The 14,645-nt window shown below is 38.9% G+C and overlaps 1 protein-coding gene across 8 annotated transcripts in view; it reads right to left on the bottom strand.

The window, feature by feature from the left end:
- Positions 1-14,645, bottom strand: part of Pibf1 (progesterone immunomodulatory binding factor 1) — a 156,180-nt gene that overhangs the window by 118,290 nt on the left and 23,245 nt on the right. For all 8 annotated transcript variants that reach the window (XM_075949591.1, XM_075949593.1, XM_075949587.1 and 5 more), the window contains 4 exons: positions 6,333-6,466; positions 2,358-2,466; positions 1,575-1,756; positions 1,082-1,207 (listed from right to left, as the gene is read on the bottom strand). In XM_075949591.1, the coding sequence (XP_075805706.1) occupies positions 1,082-1,207; positions 1,575-1,756; positions 2,358-2,466; positions 6,333-6,466 (551 nt within the window). The remainder of the gene's footprint in view (positions 1-1,081; positions 1,208-1,574; positions 1,757-2,357; positions 2,467-6,332; positions 6,467-14,645) is intronic.

The following is a 14,645-nucleotide window of genomic DNA, read 5'->3' as shown; positions in this document are numbered from 1 at the left end:
GCTTTCCTGCCTCGAGAAGTGGTGTTGCCCATTTTCTGACACAATTCCGCCATCCTACCTACACTACTTGGAGAGGGAGTTTACACATCTAAACTTATGCTATGATGGGATGTATTTTAAAGGATTCTCTTTGTTCTTGTTTTGTTTTTAAGATGGACAACTGAAAAACTGGGAAATGGTCACAATGATTACACAGCAAAGTATAAGCAGTAATGTAGACATCAGTGGTTAAATAATATATATATATAGATAGATAGATATAGATATACATATTACTATTTGAGCTTTTACAAGTATCTGAGATTCCCCACTGTATGCTGTGAATATGTTTTATTATCATTGGTTATTAGAAAAGCTACTTTGGCCTGTGGAAGGGCAGAATAGAGCAAGGTGGGAAAACCAAATTGAATGCTGGGGAAAAGAAGGTAGAGTCAGACAGACACCATGTAGCCACTGAAGGAGACAGATGCACGGGCACGGAAGGGGATCACCCAGCAACAGCAGTGATGTGGTACAAGTCTGGTACTAGTGTGGAACAGTGCTTTTAGAGATTGTAAAGCCCTTCTAAAATGGTCAAGTTTTCTAAACATATTTCATATAAGATTAAAATATTACCTAAAAAACAGCCTTGTGTTAATATACAGAATAATGGAAATGAGTTAAGATATAAGAGCTAGCTAGCAATATGCTTAAGTGATTGGCTGAGCAGTGTTATAATTAATACAGTTTCTGTATGATTATTTCGGATCTGGGCAGCTAGGAAATGAACAAGCAGCCGCTATCTACAAGTATCCAAGAGAAATGGTTGGTAAAACTATTGCTATCTTAGTACCTTCTAAATTTTCACATATTCTTGTCTTCAGTCTGAACTGAGGAAACAGGAAAGAGATATATTACCAGAGTAAAAAGACCTACAGTATGATAAGTGCTGTTGTAATTAGCTATCAAATTTATAATTTTAACATTGTCATTTATATTTACAACTATTAAAAAACTCATCTCAGAGATGGCATTTAATTTCAGTAAAATTCTTAGGATCGTCAGAGAAAAATATAACTTTCTCAATTGCGCTCTTCCTTACCTGTTTTCTCGTTCATACATTTCCCTAGAGGCATTTCGAAGCTGCTCAATTTCCAGATTAGTTTTCAATCTGATTTGTTCCAGTTCATCATGTAGTTTATTTTCATATTCTGTTTTATAATGGTCTCTGCAAAGACAAAATAAATAGTCATGGTTTTCTTTCATGAAAAAAAATAAACTATTGTTTTTTAGGTAATATTTTAATCTTATATGAAATATGTTTAGAAAACTTGACCATTTTAGAAGGGCTTTAGAATCTCTAAAAGCACTGTTCCACACTAGTACCAGACTTGTACCACATCACTGCTGTTGCTGGGTGATCCCCTTCCGTGCCCTGGGTAATGTACAGGCTGAGACCGGAAGACTCATGTACTCAGATGCTGCATGTTCAGACAAAAGAATAAAATGTAATACCAGATCATCTCGACTCTATAAAACATTTCCTTCTCAGCACAGCAGACAGAGTCAAAGTATGGAAAAGGAACAACTCTTGCCTGGATGACACGTATTTCTCGTACATATCTTCTCTAGCCTTCTTGCTCTCCTCCAGCTGCACCTGCAGCCTCTCCAGGCGATCCTCCTCGTGCGCACAGCGTACGCTGAGCTCCATGTTTTGGCGATTGAGGTACTCTTTATCCTTCTGCAGGAGGGTGACTGTCTGTTGCAAGGTGGTTACCTATAGAAATTCAGAGACATGTCCAGAGCAAGCTGTCACTTCTCAAGGTGGACTTTCCCTGTGTGTATCACATAAAAATTCTCTTTAAAAAGTGATAAACTTGTTTATGCAAAATTGCCTACAATGATATAGTATTTGTGTTTTAATAAATAAAGCTTGCCTGAAGATCAGAATGCAAAGCAGCCACACCAGTCAACCATACAGGTCAGGCAGTGGTTACACACACCTTTAATCCCAGCAGCCACACTAGTTAGCCATACAGTGTAGATGGTGGTGCACACCTTTAATCCCAACACTAGAGAGGAATATTAAGACAGGAGGAGACAGGTCTCAGTCAGTCTCAGTCTGAGTACTCTTGGAGGCAGGAGGTAGAGGTAAGAGCCAGTGGCTGGCTGCTTTGGTTTCCTGATCTTAAGCTTGAACCCCAATATCCGTCTCTGGGTTTTTATTATTCATGCTATAATTGCATGCTAAGTCTCTCTCTCTCTCTTTTCCTGGCAACCACATAAAAAGGAGAAAAATATGATTTTCCCATAATTTTATCCTGGGCTGTTTGTCCATTAATATATAATAAACATGAGTGAGTTTACTGGGAGCTTACCTCTTTTGATAATTCACTTCTTTCTTTAGCCTGAGCTATGTGAGAGGCTTCAAGTATTTCATGTTTTCTCCGAACTTCAAGTACTTCCTGTTCAAGAGCATCGCGTTCACTATGAAAACAAAATCAAATACACATGGAAATACAGAAACCTCTTTCACAGTTGAAAGGGGTTGAGTGGCAAGAAGCTGACCAAAACAGTGGGGCTTTTGTGTATCTACTTTTCAAATTCAGAAGGTTCAAGACCTTGTTCAGATAAGTAACTATGAACATTAGTGTTACATAAATACATAAAGTACACTAAGCAGTAAATTACACAACTCTTTCTACGGTACAAATTCATTCTCCCCTACTCTATTTTTGTTTTGTGGTTGCTGTTGCTGTTTGGGACATGATCTCACTTAATCCACACGCGCCAAGAACTCACAGCATTTCTGTCTTGGTTTCCCCCCGCCATGATTACAAACATCCACCTTAGGGCTTCGCTCTTACCTTGAAGTCAAAGATTTTAAATTAAATATAGATTCAGACTTTATTAAGGTAAAAAAAATCTATCATAACTTCAAATAACATTGCCCAGCAATACATAGGCAAGCATTCAGGGCACCGTTCCAGTCCCACGTCGCTATGATTTAGCCAGACATTTTAGATTTCTCCATCAGACTAGCCTCTCCCACCAAGACCTGGGCCAAATCCTTCAATGGGCATCTATTTTTTTTTTTCCAAGAAAGGGTTTCTCTGTGTAGCTTTGGAGACTGTCCTGGAACTTTGGACCAGGCTGGTCTTGAACTCAAGAGATCTGCCTGCCTCTGCCTCCTGAGTGCTGCTCAGCTTCAACTGGCATCTCTAAAACTGAGCAGAGAAATACGTTTGCTTCTACCCTCCTTTCCCCAAGTCAGAACAACCTTGGGATTTCACGGACTCCTGAACTGCACAGGAGAACTGTTTTCTTTCCACTGCTTTTTCAATGCCACGAGATGCATCCTATTCTCTGACATACTTCACCCGAGGCTGCAGATCCTATTGATGATGCAGGATAAAATATGATTAATGAAGCTATAGAGCAGCCACCCTGCCACAGAGATTTAGTTGAGATGGTACTGTTCACATCTTCTTTCCCCACTTAGTGCTAGTGAGCCCTTGTAGACAAAGTCTTTTCCTATCAATGGGCTATAACTCATAATTGTCAGCATTTATTTCTATACACAGGTTGTACTCTATTATATTTAGTTGCCGGGAGGTTTTTCAGTTGACTATTGTGGTGTTAACTGGAACTAAAGCATCAATATAATTTTATGCAGTGTGTCCTGCTCTTCTGTCTTCCCTCTCTCCTGTCCCTGTCAAGGAATAATGGCTGATATAGCAATGATCACAGCCCAAATATTAATTTTGAAATAGCACTTCCTGTTCCTCGAAGTCAGAACTCTTTAGAGAAAGGGTCAAGGGGACTTCATGTCATGCCAGGAGCTGTAGAGCTGTGCAGCAAAAGTGACTCCAATCTAAGTTAATGCTTTTTTAACTGCCACATAGAATTTTATGTAGAAATAAATTATTCAGAAATATTTGAATTCTAGAGATGATTTAATAGCTATATACCCATTAATTTAATATAATTGTGAGAACTTATCAAGGGGCATATCCCCAGTTTACCTTATATTTCCATGGCTTATCCTTCTCTTTTTATTCTGTGTAGTGCTGGCGACTGAACCCAGGGTCGCGATGCTCTACCAGTGAGCTACATACAGTAAGTACCAGGCTGGGATTTGGAGTCAGGATTTTTGTCAGAGTCCATGCTGTGCTCGGGAACTCATCATCCTACTTCCTGCTTCAGCCTCTCCAATGCCCCCCGGGATTGCAGATCTGCAGCCATCATACATGGCTTGTCTATTTTTCTAACTTATTCATGAACCAAGGATTCAGTTGGGACCCCCCCCCCTTTTTCTACTGTCCTATTTTGAACATATGGAAGTGCTTATACTTTTTAATAAAGGTTATATTTTTTCTTTTAGTTTTTTATTATAAAAATAAAAATAGAAAATACTATAATGAATATCCATGATTCTATTAAGCAACCTTGATAATTATCAACTATAACTTGTCTTGTTTCATTTGCTGATGAATGAATCAGGGAGTTCTAGATTATTTTGATGATTATAATTTTTCTCATTTTATTTACTATTTCTGTAGATTTAGAAAGGAAAATAACATCAAAATATGAATTATAAGTATCACCTTACATCTCATTTTATTTTATTCATTATTATTAAATTTATTTAAACATTCTTTTCTCATTTTACATGCCTATCCCAGTTCCTACTCCCTTCTCTTCCTCCTGCTCTCCCCACCTTCCCGCTACCTTCCCCCCACCCCAGTCCCCCATCCACTTCCCAGAAAGGGTAAGTAAGGCTCCTTCCCAAGGGGAGTCAACTTTGAGGCAGGACTAAGGCCCTTCTTCCTATATCTCAGCTGAACAAGGTATCCTTCAAAAAAGAATGGATTCCAAAATCCCAGTTCAAGTACTAGGGAAAAATCCTGGCCCCACTTCTTGGAGAACAGTTGGAGGGAGTGGAAGGGGACAATAGAGTGTGGTAAGGGATGCATATGATCAAAATATGTTATATATATGCATGAAAATGTCATAATGAAACCCATCATTACATATTAATATATGCTAATAAAACTTAATTAATAAATAAAATATTTCTGTTGGGTGGCACATGCCTTTAATTGCAGTACTCAGGAGGCAGAGGCAGGCAGATCTCCGTGAGTTCAAGTCCAGCCTGATCTACAAGAGCTAGTTCCAGGACAGGCTCCAAAGCTACAGAGAAACCCTATATTGAAAAACAAAACAGCCGGGCGGTGGTGGCGCATGCCTTTAATCCCAGCACTCAGGAGGCAGAGGCAGGCGGATCTCTGTGAGTTCGAGACCAGCCTGGTCTATAAGAGCTAGTCCCTAGACAAGCTCCAAAGCCACAGAGAAACCCTGTCTTGAAAAACCAAAAAAACAAAAACAAAAACAAAACAAAACACAAGTGAATAAATAAGCAAATGTTTCTTTCAAAATTCAGCTTTACTCAGGCGCTCACTGAATATAGGTCTCATAAATTTCAAGATCAAATATTTACCATATTAGGGAACAACAATAAATACTATTACATACCACATACCAGTCAAAGCGGGAATAGAAATACCAATATATTTCCTAAATTTTTGTAAATTCACTTACAACATTCTAAGATTCACTGACACTACTGAATTTCAAGAATCCTAGCTATAGCAGATATAACAAATGAACAAGTAAAATGAATCCACCCTATCTGCAAGGATACAGTGCTTACTCTAAAATGTGACAATCGTCCTGAAGTTAATCTTTTTTGTTGTTGTTCTGTTTTTTAGAGACAGAGTTTCTCTGTAAACTGGCTATCTGTGAACTCAACTGTGTAGACCAGGCTGGCCTTGGAGCAGTGCCTGTGAGTGCTGGGATTAAAGGCGTTCACCACTACCACTTGGTCTCCTTTGCCTAATCTGTTGGACAAAACTCAGGTTTAAATGAGATTTACCAAGGGACACATCAGAGAAGCTCATTAAATACAGAACGCTAGAGAGGTCCATTCTAGGTAGAGGGAGAGTTCCCCGGTGCTCGGCAGCAGCACGCTGGGAGAGCGCTCTTACCACGTGTTGTTTCTAAGAGCGAGAGGAGCAGCTAAGAATCACTGCAGAAAATCTAAACACTTAAGCTGAAACACATGAAATTCATCAGATAACACCTGGCACATACTCATGAGGCATTTAACAGAGATTCTATCTTCTCTGACATCTTAAGGGGTGGTGGCAACTTCTATAAAACTAAAGAACGCCAATATAAAACTGCAGCTCATGTCCACCAATGAAGAAGGCAAAGGAGAAAGAGCTCTGTGGGGGATACAAAGTCAGGTGACTGTGGTGAGCGCTACAGTGAAAACCCCATGGCCACCTGACCTCTTGACTTTGTCATAGTTCTCCTGACGGTAGTCGCCTTGCTGAACTAACTGTTTGGTGTCTGCCAATTCCAAGGCCAGGCGCTGACATCGGATTTGAAGTTCCGAGTTGTTTCTTCGATCTTCCTCATATGTCTATAAATCAAAGGAAGAATTACACATTTCAAAGTGAACATAGTAGACCAAATTCTGTATTGAATTTTTCTGCTAAGCTATGAAGTGACCTTATAACTAAACTAAAACATGTCCAAATTACTTATTTATAATTGTTACTCAAAGATAGGTCATCTTGAATTTACAAGATTATTTGTACAATAAATCCAAAACTAATTATTACCATGGACTGGTTTGGCTAGATACTGTACATGCAGAGATGAGTACCACAATTTATTCCCTCTTGAAAACATAAAATACAACACTGAAATAGTAGGCTCCAAATTTCCATCAAGAGCTGTTTGAAAGGCACAACTGTGGGAAATCTGAAAACAGTGTTTTGTTTGGTTGAACATCATGGCCTCCTACACTGGAGTTCCTCGTGAGAATGGAAGGCTACTGAGCTCATTATAGGCTTTAGTTGAGAATGCTCTGTACTTCCCAGGGGATCATCCTGTACGTCATTTAATACCTATATCCTAAAAGAAGACTCAGTTCTGCCAAAGCATGCATCATCCTTCTAAACACTATCAATCATATAGCTGTCTTGGGAGAGGGTACAGTTCTGTGACTTAGGAAGGCGGCTTCCAAAATTTAGTTCCAACAAGTGAGTAACTTAAAATATAACATTTGTCTAAACATCAGTGTTTACCTCATGGAATTCTTGTAAAGTTTATATCAAACAATACACGTCAAGTGCTTACAGAATTCACAACACATAATGATGCTCATTAACTATACATTTATATGTTTATACTGCTTCCTCTTGGCTTTGACTTCCTGAAGGATCACAGGCAAATCTCTAGTTTCTAACTGCACAGAGACTATGACATAATCCAGAGGATCATAAACATGAGGAACAAACATTTAAAGGATTGGTAAAGATAACATGTCCGAGGAACATGCATGAATATCAAAGAAGCAAAAGGATAGCAGATGTGAAAGTCAGAACCAATAGGAAATGTCACTCTAAGGACATAAGCAGTAAATAGGATAGAACTGAGGAAAAAAGCAGCAACATTCTGCAAGGACTCAATGGTAGGGACAGAAGACAGAGAAGTGGACACTGAAACAAACGTATCTGAGTGTGTATTATGTCACTATTACCATTATTATTATTGGTTTTGAGACGGGGTTTAATTATATAGTCATAATTGGCCTAGAATATGCTATGTAGATCAGACTAGCCTCTTTTTAGGTACTGACTGCCGGGATTAAAGTTATACACCACCATCACCATCATCATCATTATTATTCTAACATAGGTTGTCATGTATAATCCCATTGCTGACTTTGAACTCAGTATTTTTCTAAGGGTGAACTTAGACTTCTTCTGCTCCTGATTCCACATCCAGAGTGCTTGGATTTACCATGATGCCCAGTTTATATCATGCTAGGAATTGAACCAGGGGTTCCTGCATACAAGGTCAATACTCTACCAACTGAGCTATATAAATGCCCATCCCATTTTGTGGTATTTTATATACAACAAGGCAGTTTTCTTCTTTCTTTTCCCCCCTCAGTGGGCACACAGATGTATTAAAAACAATTTACTACAGCCCAAATATTAGCCCTTACCTCAGTGTTTCATGTTCTTTTATTATATATATACTTGGTTGTTGTCCGGGCTAGTTTTATGCCAACTTAACACAAACTGGGGTCACCTCAGAGAAGGGAACCTCAATTGAGAAAATGGCTCCATAAGATTAGGTTGTAGGCTGCTGAGGGGTGGTGGTGCACTCCTTTAATCACACACTCGGGAGGGAGAGGCAAGCAGATCTCTGTAAGTTCAAGGCCAGCCTGGTCTATAGAGCTAGTGCCAGGGCAGACTCCGAAGCTACACAGAGAAAACATGGCTTGAAAAACAAAAACAAACAAACAACAACAAAAGATTGGGTTGTAGGCAAGCCTGTAGGACATTTTCTTAAATAGTGATTGATGTTGAAGGGACCAGTCCATTGCGTGAGTTCACCCCTGGGCTGCTGGTCCTGTGTTCTGTAAGAAATGAGACTCAACAAGCCATGGGGAGCAAGCAATAAAGTAAGTAGCATCCTTCCATGGCCTCTGCATCTGATCCTGCCTCCAGGTTCCTGCCCTGTGTGAGTTCCCACCCTGACTTCCTTCAGTGATGAACAGTGATGTGGAAGTATAAGCAAAATTAACCCTTTCCCTCCCCAACTTTGGTCATCCTTTTACACCACAGCAATAGTAACCCTGACTATTCCTAGACAGTTCCTAAAGGTCTGTGTTTTCTACTCCTTCTGGGTCCCTTTCCAACAAAACCAGTTAAAACAAACCAAAACCAGAATGGGTACAGGTACGTGTTTATAGTTTCCTGACAGATATTGTAGGGCTTCTCACCTAAGGATTTCCATTTTCTCTATGAATGAAGCGCCAGGCGATGTGATGAAGAAATGGAAAGCTGGAGATGTGTCGACAGGGAGGAAGGCCTAAAATAGCTTCCAAGGAAAAGAAAGGACTAGAAAAAGAGAGCACAAAGGTGCTCAGTGGGAGCTGGTGATGAAGAATGTGAAGAGCTTACTGCTGCTTCTGTGATTTTCCTCCAGCAACGCTCAGCTGGAGAAAAAGAGCTGAGGCACTTGGCCGAGTTTGATGAAAAGAAAATTGAAATCAGAAGCTATCAACAGGAGAGAGGTTGAAGACGGATAAAGCAGTGAAGAGGAAGAACATACCTATCGGGACTGATGAAATCATATGCATTAGGAATTTAGTTATGATTAGAAGCAGACAACTGAGAACTGTGGGTGAGTGTTCACATGACGTGCACATGCAAAGAAAGAAGCAGTTGCTCCTGTGAAGGTGGATGTATGAAGGTGTAAAAATCTACTGCTTTGGAAATCAGTATGGTAATTTCTCAGAAAATTAGGAAACAATCTAAGACCCAGCAATACCGCTTTTGGGTATATACCCAAAGGATGCTGAATCCTTCCACAAGGACATGTGGTCAACTATGTTCATAGCTGCATTGTTTGTCATAGCCCGAACCTGGAAACAACCTAGATGCCCCTCAACTGAAGAATGGATAAGTAAATGTGGTACATTTACACAATGGAGTATTACACAAAGATAAAAAATAATGACATCTTGAAATTTGCAGGCAAATGATGGATCTAGAAAAGAGCATATTGAATGAGATAACCCAGACCCAGAAAGACAAATATATGTACATACTCATAAGTGGCTTTTATACATTAAGCAAAGAAAAACCAAACTACAAATCACAACTCCAGGGAACCTAGACAAAAAGAGGACTCTAAGAGAGACATACATAGATCCACCTAGGAAAAAGAGAAAGACAAGATCTCCTGAGTAAACGGAAGTGTGGGGGTCATGGGAGAGGCTAGAACTGTAGTGGGGGGAGGGAGAAGAGTGGAGAAAAATGTATAGTTCAATAAAAACAAAAAATAAACTGTTAAAAAAAAATCTAAGAATCTTGAGCTAGGAATGCAGCCCAGGAAAAGAGCACATGTGAAGTTCTAGGTTCCATCTACAACACAGAAAGAACTAAAACCAAGAGTGGGAAGGGACAGTCACATCTGAATGTGACTCTCAAATATGTGATGTAAGGCACCTGTCATGGGGAACAGTTTGCATATTTGTTTACACACATGGTGTTGCTTTTATTGGCTAATGAATAAAGAACTGCCTTGGCCTATAGCATGGGAGGAGGAAGGTGGAGTTAGGGAGAAGCCATGGAGCCACCAGGTGAGAAGCTGGGAACTTTGCCGGTAAGCCACAGCCACGTGGTGGTACACAGATTAATGGAAATGGGTTAAATTAAGATGTAAAAGTTAGCCAATAAGAAGCTAGAGCTAATGTGCCAAGCAGTGATTTAAATAATACAGTTTCTGTGTGATTATTTTGGGTCTAGGCTAGAAAGAACAAGCAGCCTCCCTGCAACACACACACACATACACACACACACCCACACACACACATGCGTGTACACATGTTTTGTGTTTAGTATAACTGCCACATGAGCAAACATAAGAAGTTCCATGCAGAAACACACACTTTATATCAAGAACTTCTTATTTTGACTTTTGAAGTAAAAAATGTCCCCTTAGATCTATGCAGAAGAGGAGGCAGAAAGATTCGTAAGAGTCAGATGTGATGAATGACTTCCAGACACAACAGGATGTTTGCACATATGAAGTCATGGACACGGTGGCAGCACTCACACATTCTGCAAGGGTTAAGTCAGATGGGGTCCCAGCAACAAGGGAGGAATGCATATGTGCTCTCATCCTAACCAAGAAGCTATCTGTAGTCAATACCCATTGAAAAAGGAAACAACAGTTTGATTCTAATGAAGTCTCAGTAGGTCTATTAACCACACTTCAGGGCAGGCACTATGCCTAAGAGTAGAGCTGTCCAATAAATATGAACTCAGTATTTTTTGTAGACTTTTTGTCTCATTTTGCCTGTTTGGGCATTTTTTTTGTATTTTGTATTATTTATTTTTTATTTTTGTGTATGTTTCTATTTTGGTTTTTTTTTTTTGTTGTTTGTTGTTGTTGACTTTTTAAGGGGAGAGAGAGGAGGGAGGGAAACCCAAGTTGGATGGGTAGCGAGTTGGGGAGGTCCTAAGAGGGATTTGGGAGGAGAAAAAAAATAAACAATATAATGTATAATATTTTTCAACATAAAAGGTTTCAAAAAATCTCCCCTTAAAGTTGTAACTTGTGTACTGAAGGATAGGAATCTGCTTGGTTACTCTTAGAGCCTCAGGGAAGAGCTGGCTATGTGGGTAGAGCTTGCAAGACTAGGACCTGTGAGGCTGAGGTAGCTGAACTTCAAGCTTCAGGTCAGCCTGGGCTTTGCAGTTAGACCTCATTTCCATATTAAATGCACAGCACTGGAAAATGGAAAAGAGCGTATTGCCTCAAAAAAGGAACCACATTTTATGGCTGTAAAATTTTGTGGATGAGGCAACTGCTTTCTTCCATGTCTTCTGTGGAAAGACACTGAGCCCCAACTCTCGAGTGATCAAGTCTACCTTATGTTCTCCCACTGTTAGAAAGTTGATGACATGTGTTATGAGTTGCCTGCCATTCCTTACCTCCCACAAGATAAGCAAAAGATGGAGAAAGTTTCTCATAATCCTAGCACCTATTACCATGGCTTTTTTTAAAAAAAAAAAAACAGAATGTTTGTAGGTAATGTTTCTGGAAAAGAAAAAGTAAGACTGGGCATCATCATACAGACTGAAAGAGATTAAAAAAATGTAAATCTTAAAAAGGCAGATTCAAACTTTGCATTTACCACCCCTTTCAAACTGAAAATTTCTAGATTAAAGTAAGTGAACCAATAGCCTAGTATCAATTTCTTTTGAATAGAGAAAACAATTACATGGGAAAAACAAGTGCAATCTGAGGCACCATAGCTTTTACTGCTTGACAACTCTATGGACCTAGAAGAATAAACATTCTGACTGCTGGGGTTAATGTTATATTTTTTTCCACTTAAGTCATTTGCTATCTCTATGTAGAAAATAGTATATCTGTAATTACAACTGCATGTTTTCATGTCTTATCTATGACCCTCCCCTTTCCAATACCCACATATGACTTTGAGCTCCTTAAAGACCCGTGTTACCTCTGCAGACCCAGTAACCCTAGTCATTACACTAGAAATACTTGAAAAGTAAACTAATTATAAAAGATGGACTCTACAGTCTTAACATTAAAACAGGCAGCACATTGACACATTTATTTCAAAATTAATGTGCCTAACAAATACTGGTTTTCCAGCCAAATTTAAAGATCAAATATCACCTCTTAAGCAATAATATTATATGAAACATATATGGTGTGTGTGTTTGTGTATGTGTGTGTGTCTTAGAGAGGCAGTATGCAGAAAACTTCTATTTCTTGATCTGTTCTTAAATGGGTAAGGTTTGTTTCAGGAAAAATAGAGCTGTATTATTTCAAATTTCTTTATGTATCATGAGCTTTTAAAAGAGGCTTCAATAGGGAAATTTTAACTGTGCAGAAATTGCATGTATAGGAATGGACAGGGAGATATGTGTAAGTGGTCATAAAAAACTACATTTTTCTTTACATATTTCCTTACTGTTTATTTGACCCCCCCCAAAAAAAAACTGAGGAAAGTCTTGCCCTACAGTGCTTTCTTTGTCTAGTTATCAATGATAGATTTTCCACTATAATATCATTCATCCTCATGGTCCATTTCTCTTGATTCCAAACAGCAGTTATTTTAGATCTTAGCATTTCAGAGACAAAATACAGTGGAGATAACCTACTCAAATCTCATTTTCAAGATAAGGGCATGACAACGCACCACATTCATGTTCATAGCTTCACTATTTACAACGGTTAGGAAATGGAACGAGTTCAGATGTCTATCAACATGTGTGTGTGTGTTTGTATCTATGTGTGTGTAGGGGTGTGCACCACGAAACTAGGAAAAGAGGAGAGCTCAAAGGCTGTGGGAAACAGGGTAATGTACTACTGATTAGAAAGCAAGTACTAACTTGGGGAAGAAAGGAACCAGCTGGTCAAGACAGGAGGGATCGTGGTGACAGGAAACAAAAGGAACAATGAATGACACAGCTGGATGACAAGGACATGATGAAACACAAAAACGTAATAAGTTCAAAATGAAACAAAACAAGGTAACAGACACCTATAAAGGCTGGATGGCTTGTATAGATTCCAGGTTGAGAATCTATGATCTTAAAATCACACGTAGTTTTTCCTTTTCCTTATTTCAAGTTATTTTTTTAAGGCTCTGTTTTGCAATAACTGTAAAATCACTAAACAGAAGTCAATTTAATTTACTGCTCAAATTCAACTTTAATCATAGGTTTCATGACTTCAAATATCACATGTACATAATCAAAGTTAATTTTGAACTCTCTCCCTTCAAACAATCATTACAATTATCTCTTGAACATATTGAAAAAAATCACTTGTTACTTTACAACTGCAATACCAGCCCTTGGGAGGCTGTAGCCAGAAAAAGTTCAAGGACAGACTAGAATACACAGACACTGTTTCAAAAGCAAACCTAAATAAAAGATAGTTATTTGGTAAAGTGACATCAAGTCTAAATGTTTCTATGAGAAGTTAAAAAGTACTCAATGATGAAATGAAATGGCACATTTTAAACAGCAGCTGTGTAACCAAATGGCAATTAGCCTGAGTAATAATGAATTCCCAAGCATCTGGGCAAATGTGCAGTCTCTCACATCATGCAAACTGAAAGGGAAGTGGCATCCTACTTGTCAAAGTAGATGGTTACCAAATAAGTACTCTCCTAGCTACACAGAGCATCTAAGGAGGCTGGGAAGACTACATCATCAAAACTGCCTTGAGGTCAGCGATCCAGTCAGAAGCAGTTTACATCAGAAAGGCATTTAAAGAATGACAGAATCCATTTTAACAGTTTTAGACAAGTGGGAATTCATTCCTCAGAATTCCCATGAGTTTCACATGATCAATACTTTAATTCAAACAGTTAATCGATGAGAAGAACAAGGAGCCCAACTCATCTTTGACTGCTATAGACTGCCTTTTTTTTTACCAAGGACCTGCTCTGCTGCCAGAGTCTACTCATTGTCCTTGCTGAGTTCTTTATTATTAAAGTTGAAGACATTTTTAAAGCAAAAACAACCTAATGAAAGAAAGACACTTTCATCAGATGCGGACACTGGGTTATAAGAGTTCAAATCTGTGACTGCTCAACTTTTTTCCACTTAACTAGCCTTGAAAAATGAGTACAGGAACTAATCCACAGCTCATTCACTATTGGGTAAGTTCTAGTTCATAGGTCTGGCAGAATCTGAATGGCAAAAACATGTTGATGTATCGAATGACAAATTTTATATAGCCAGGTTGCATACAGTTGAAACAAATCCAAAATCCTAGCTTTTCAACAGATACTGATCCAAACATAATTTCTTTTCCCCCTTGAGACAAGGTCTAAATACAGAGCCCAGGCTAGCCCTTTGGCCTCCTAAGAGCTAGAATTACAGGCATTCACCACCATACCCAACTCAAATTTCATCTTAACATTTAAGACACCAAGTTTAATATAATAGCATGTGTCAATTAAAGAATGTGAGTATATCAATGCAACAGAAGTATGGCTTTTCAGGCCTTCTGTGCCTTTTGAC

The sequence above is a fragment of the Microtus pennsylvanicus genome, chromosome 15 (genome assembly GCF_037038515.1).
Source record: "Microtus pennsylvanicus isolate mMicPen1 chromosome 15, mMicPen1.hap1, whole genome shotgun sequence".
In the NCBI taxonomy this organism is placed as follows: domain Eukaryota; kingdom Metazoa; phylum Chordata; class Mammalia; order Rodentia; family Cricetidae; genus Microtus; species Microtus pennsylvanicus.
Note: the sequence above shows the minus strand (reverse complement) of the source record. Positions and strands in the feature narration are given on the sequence as shown.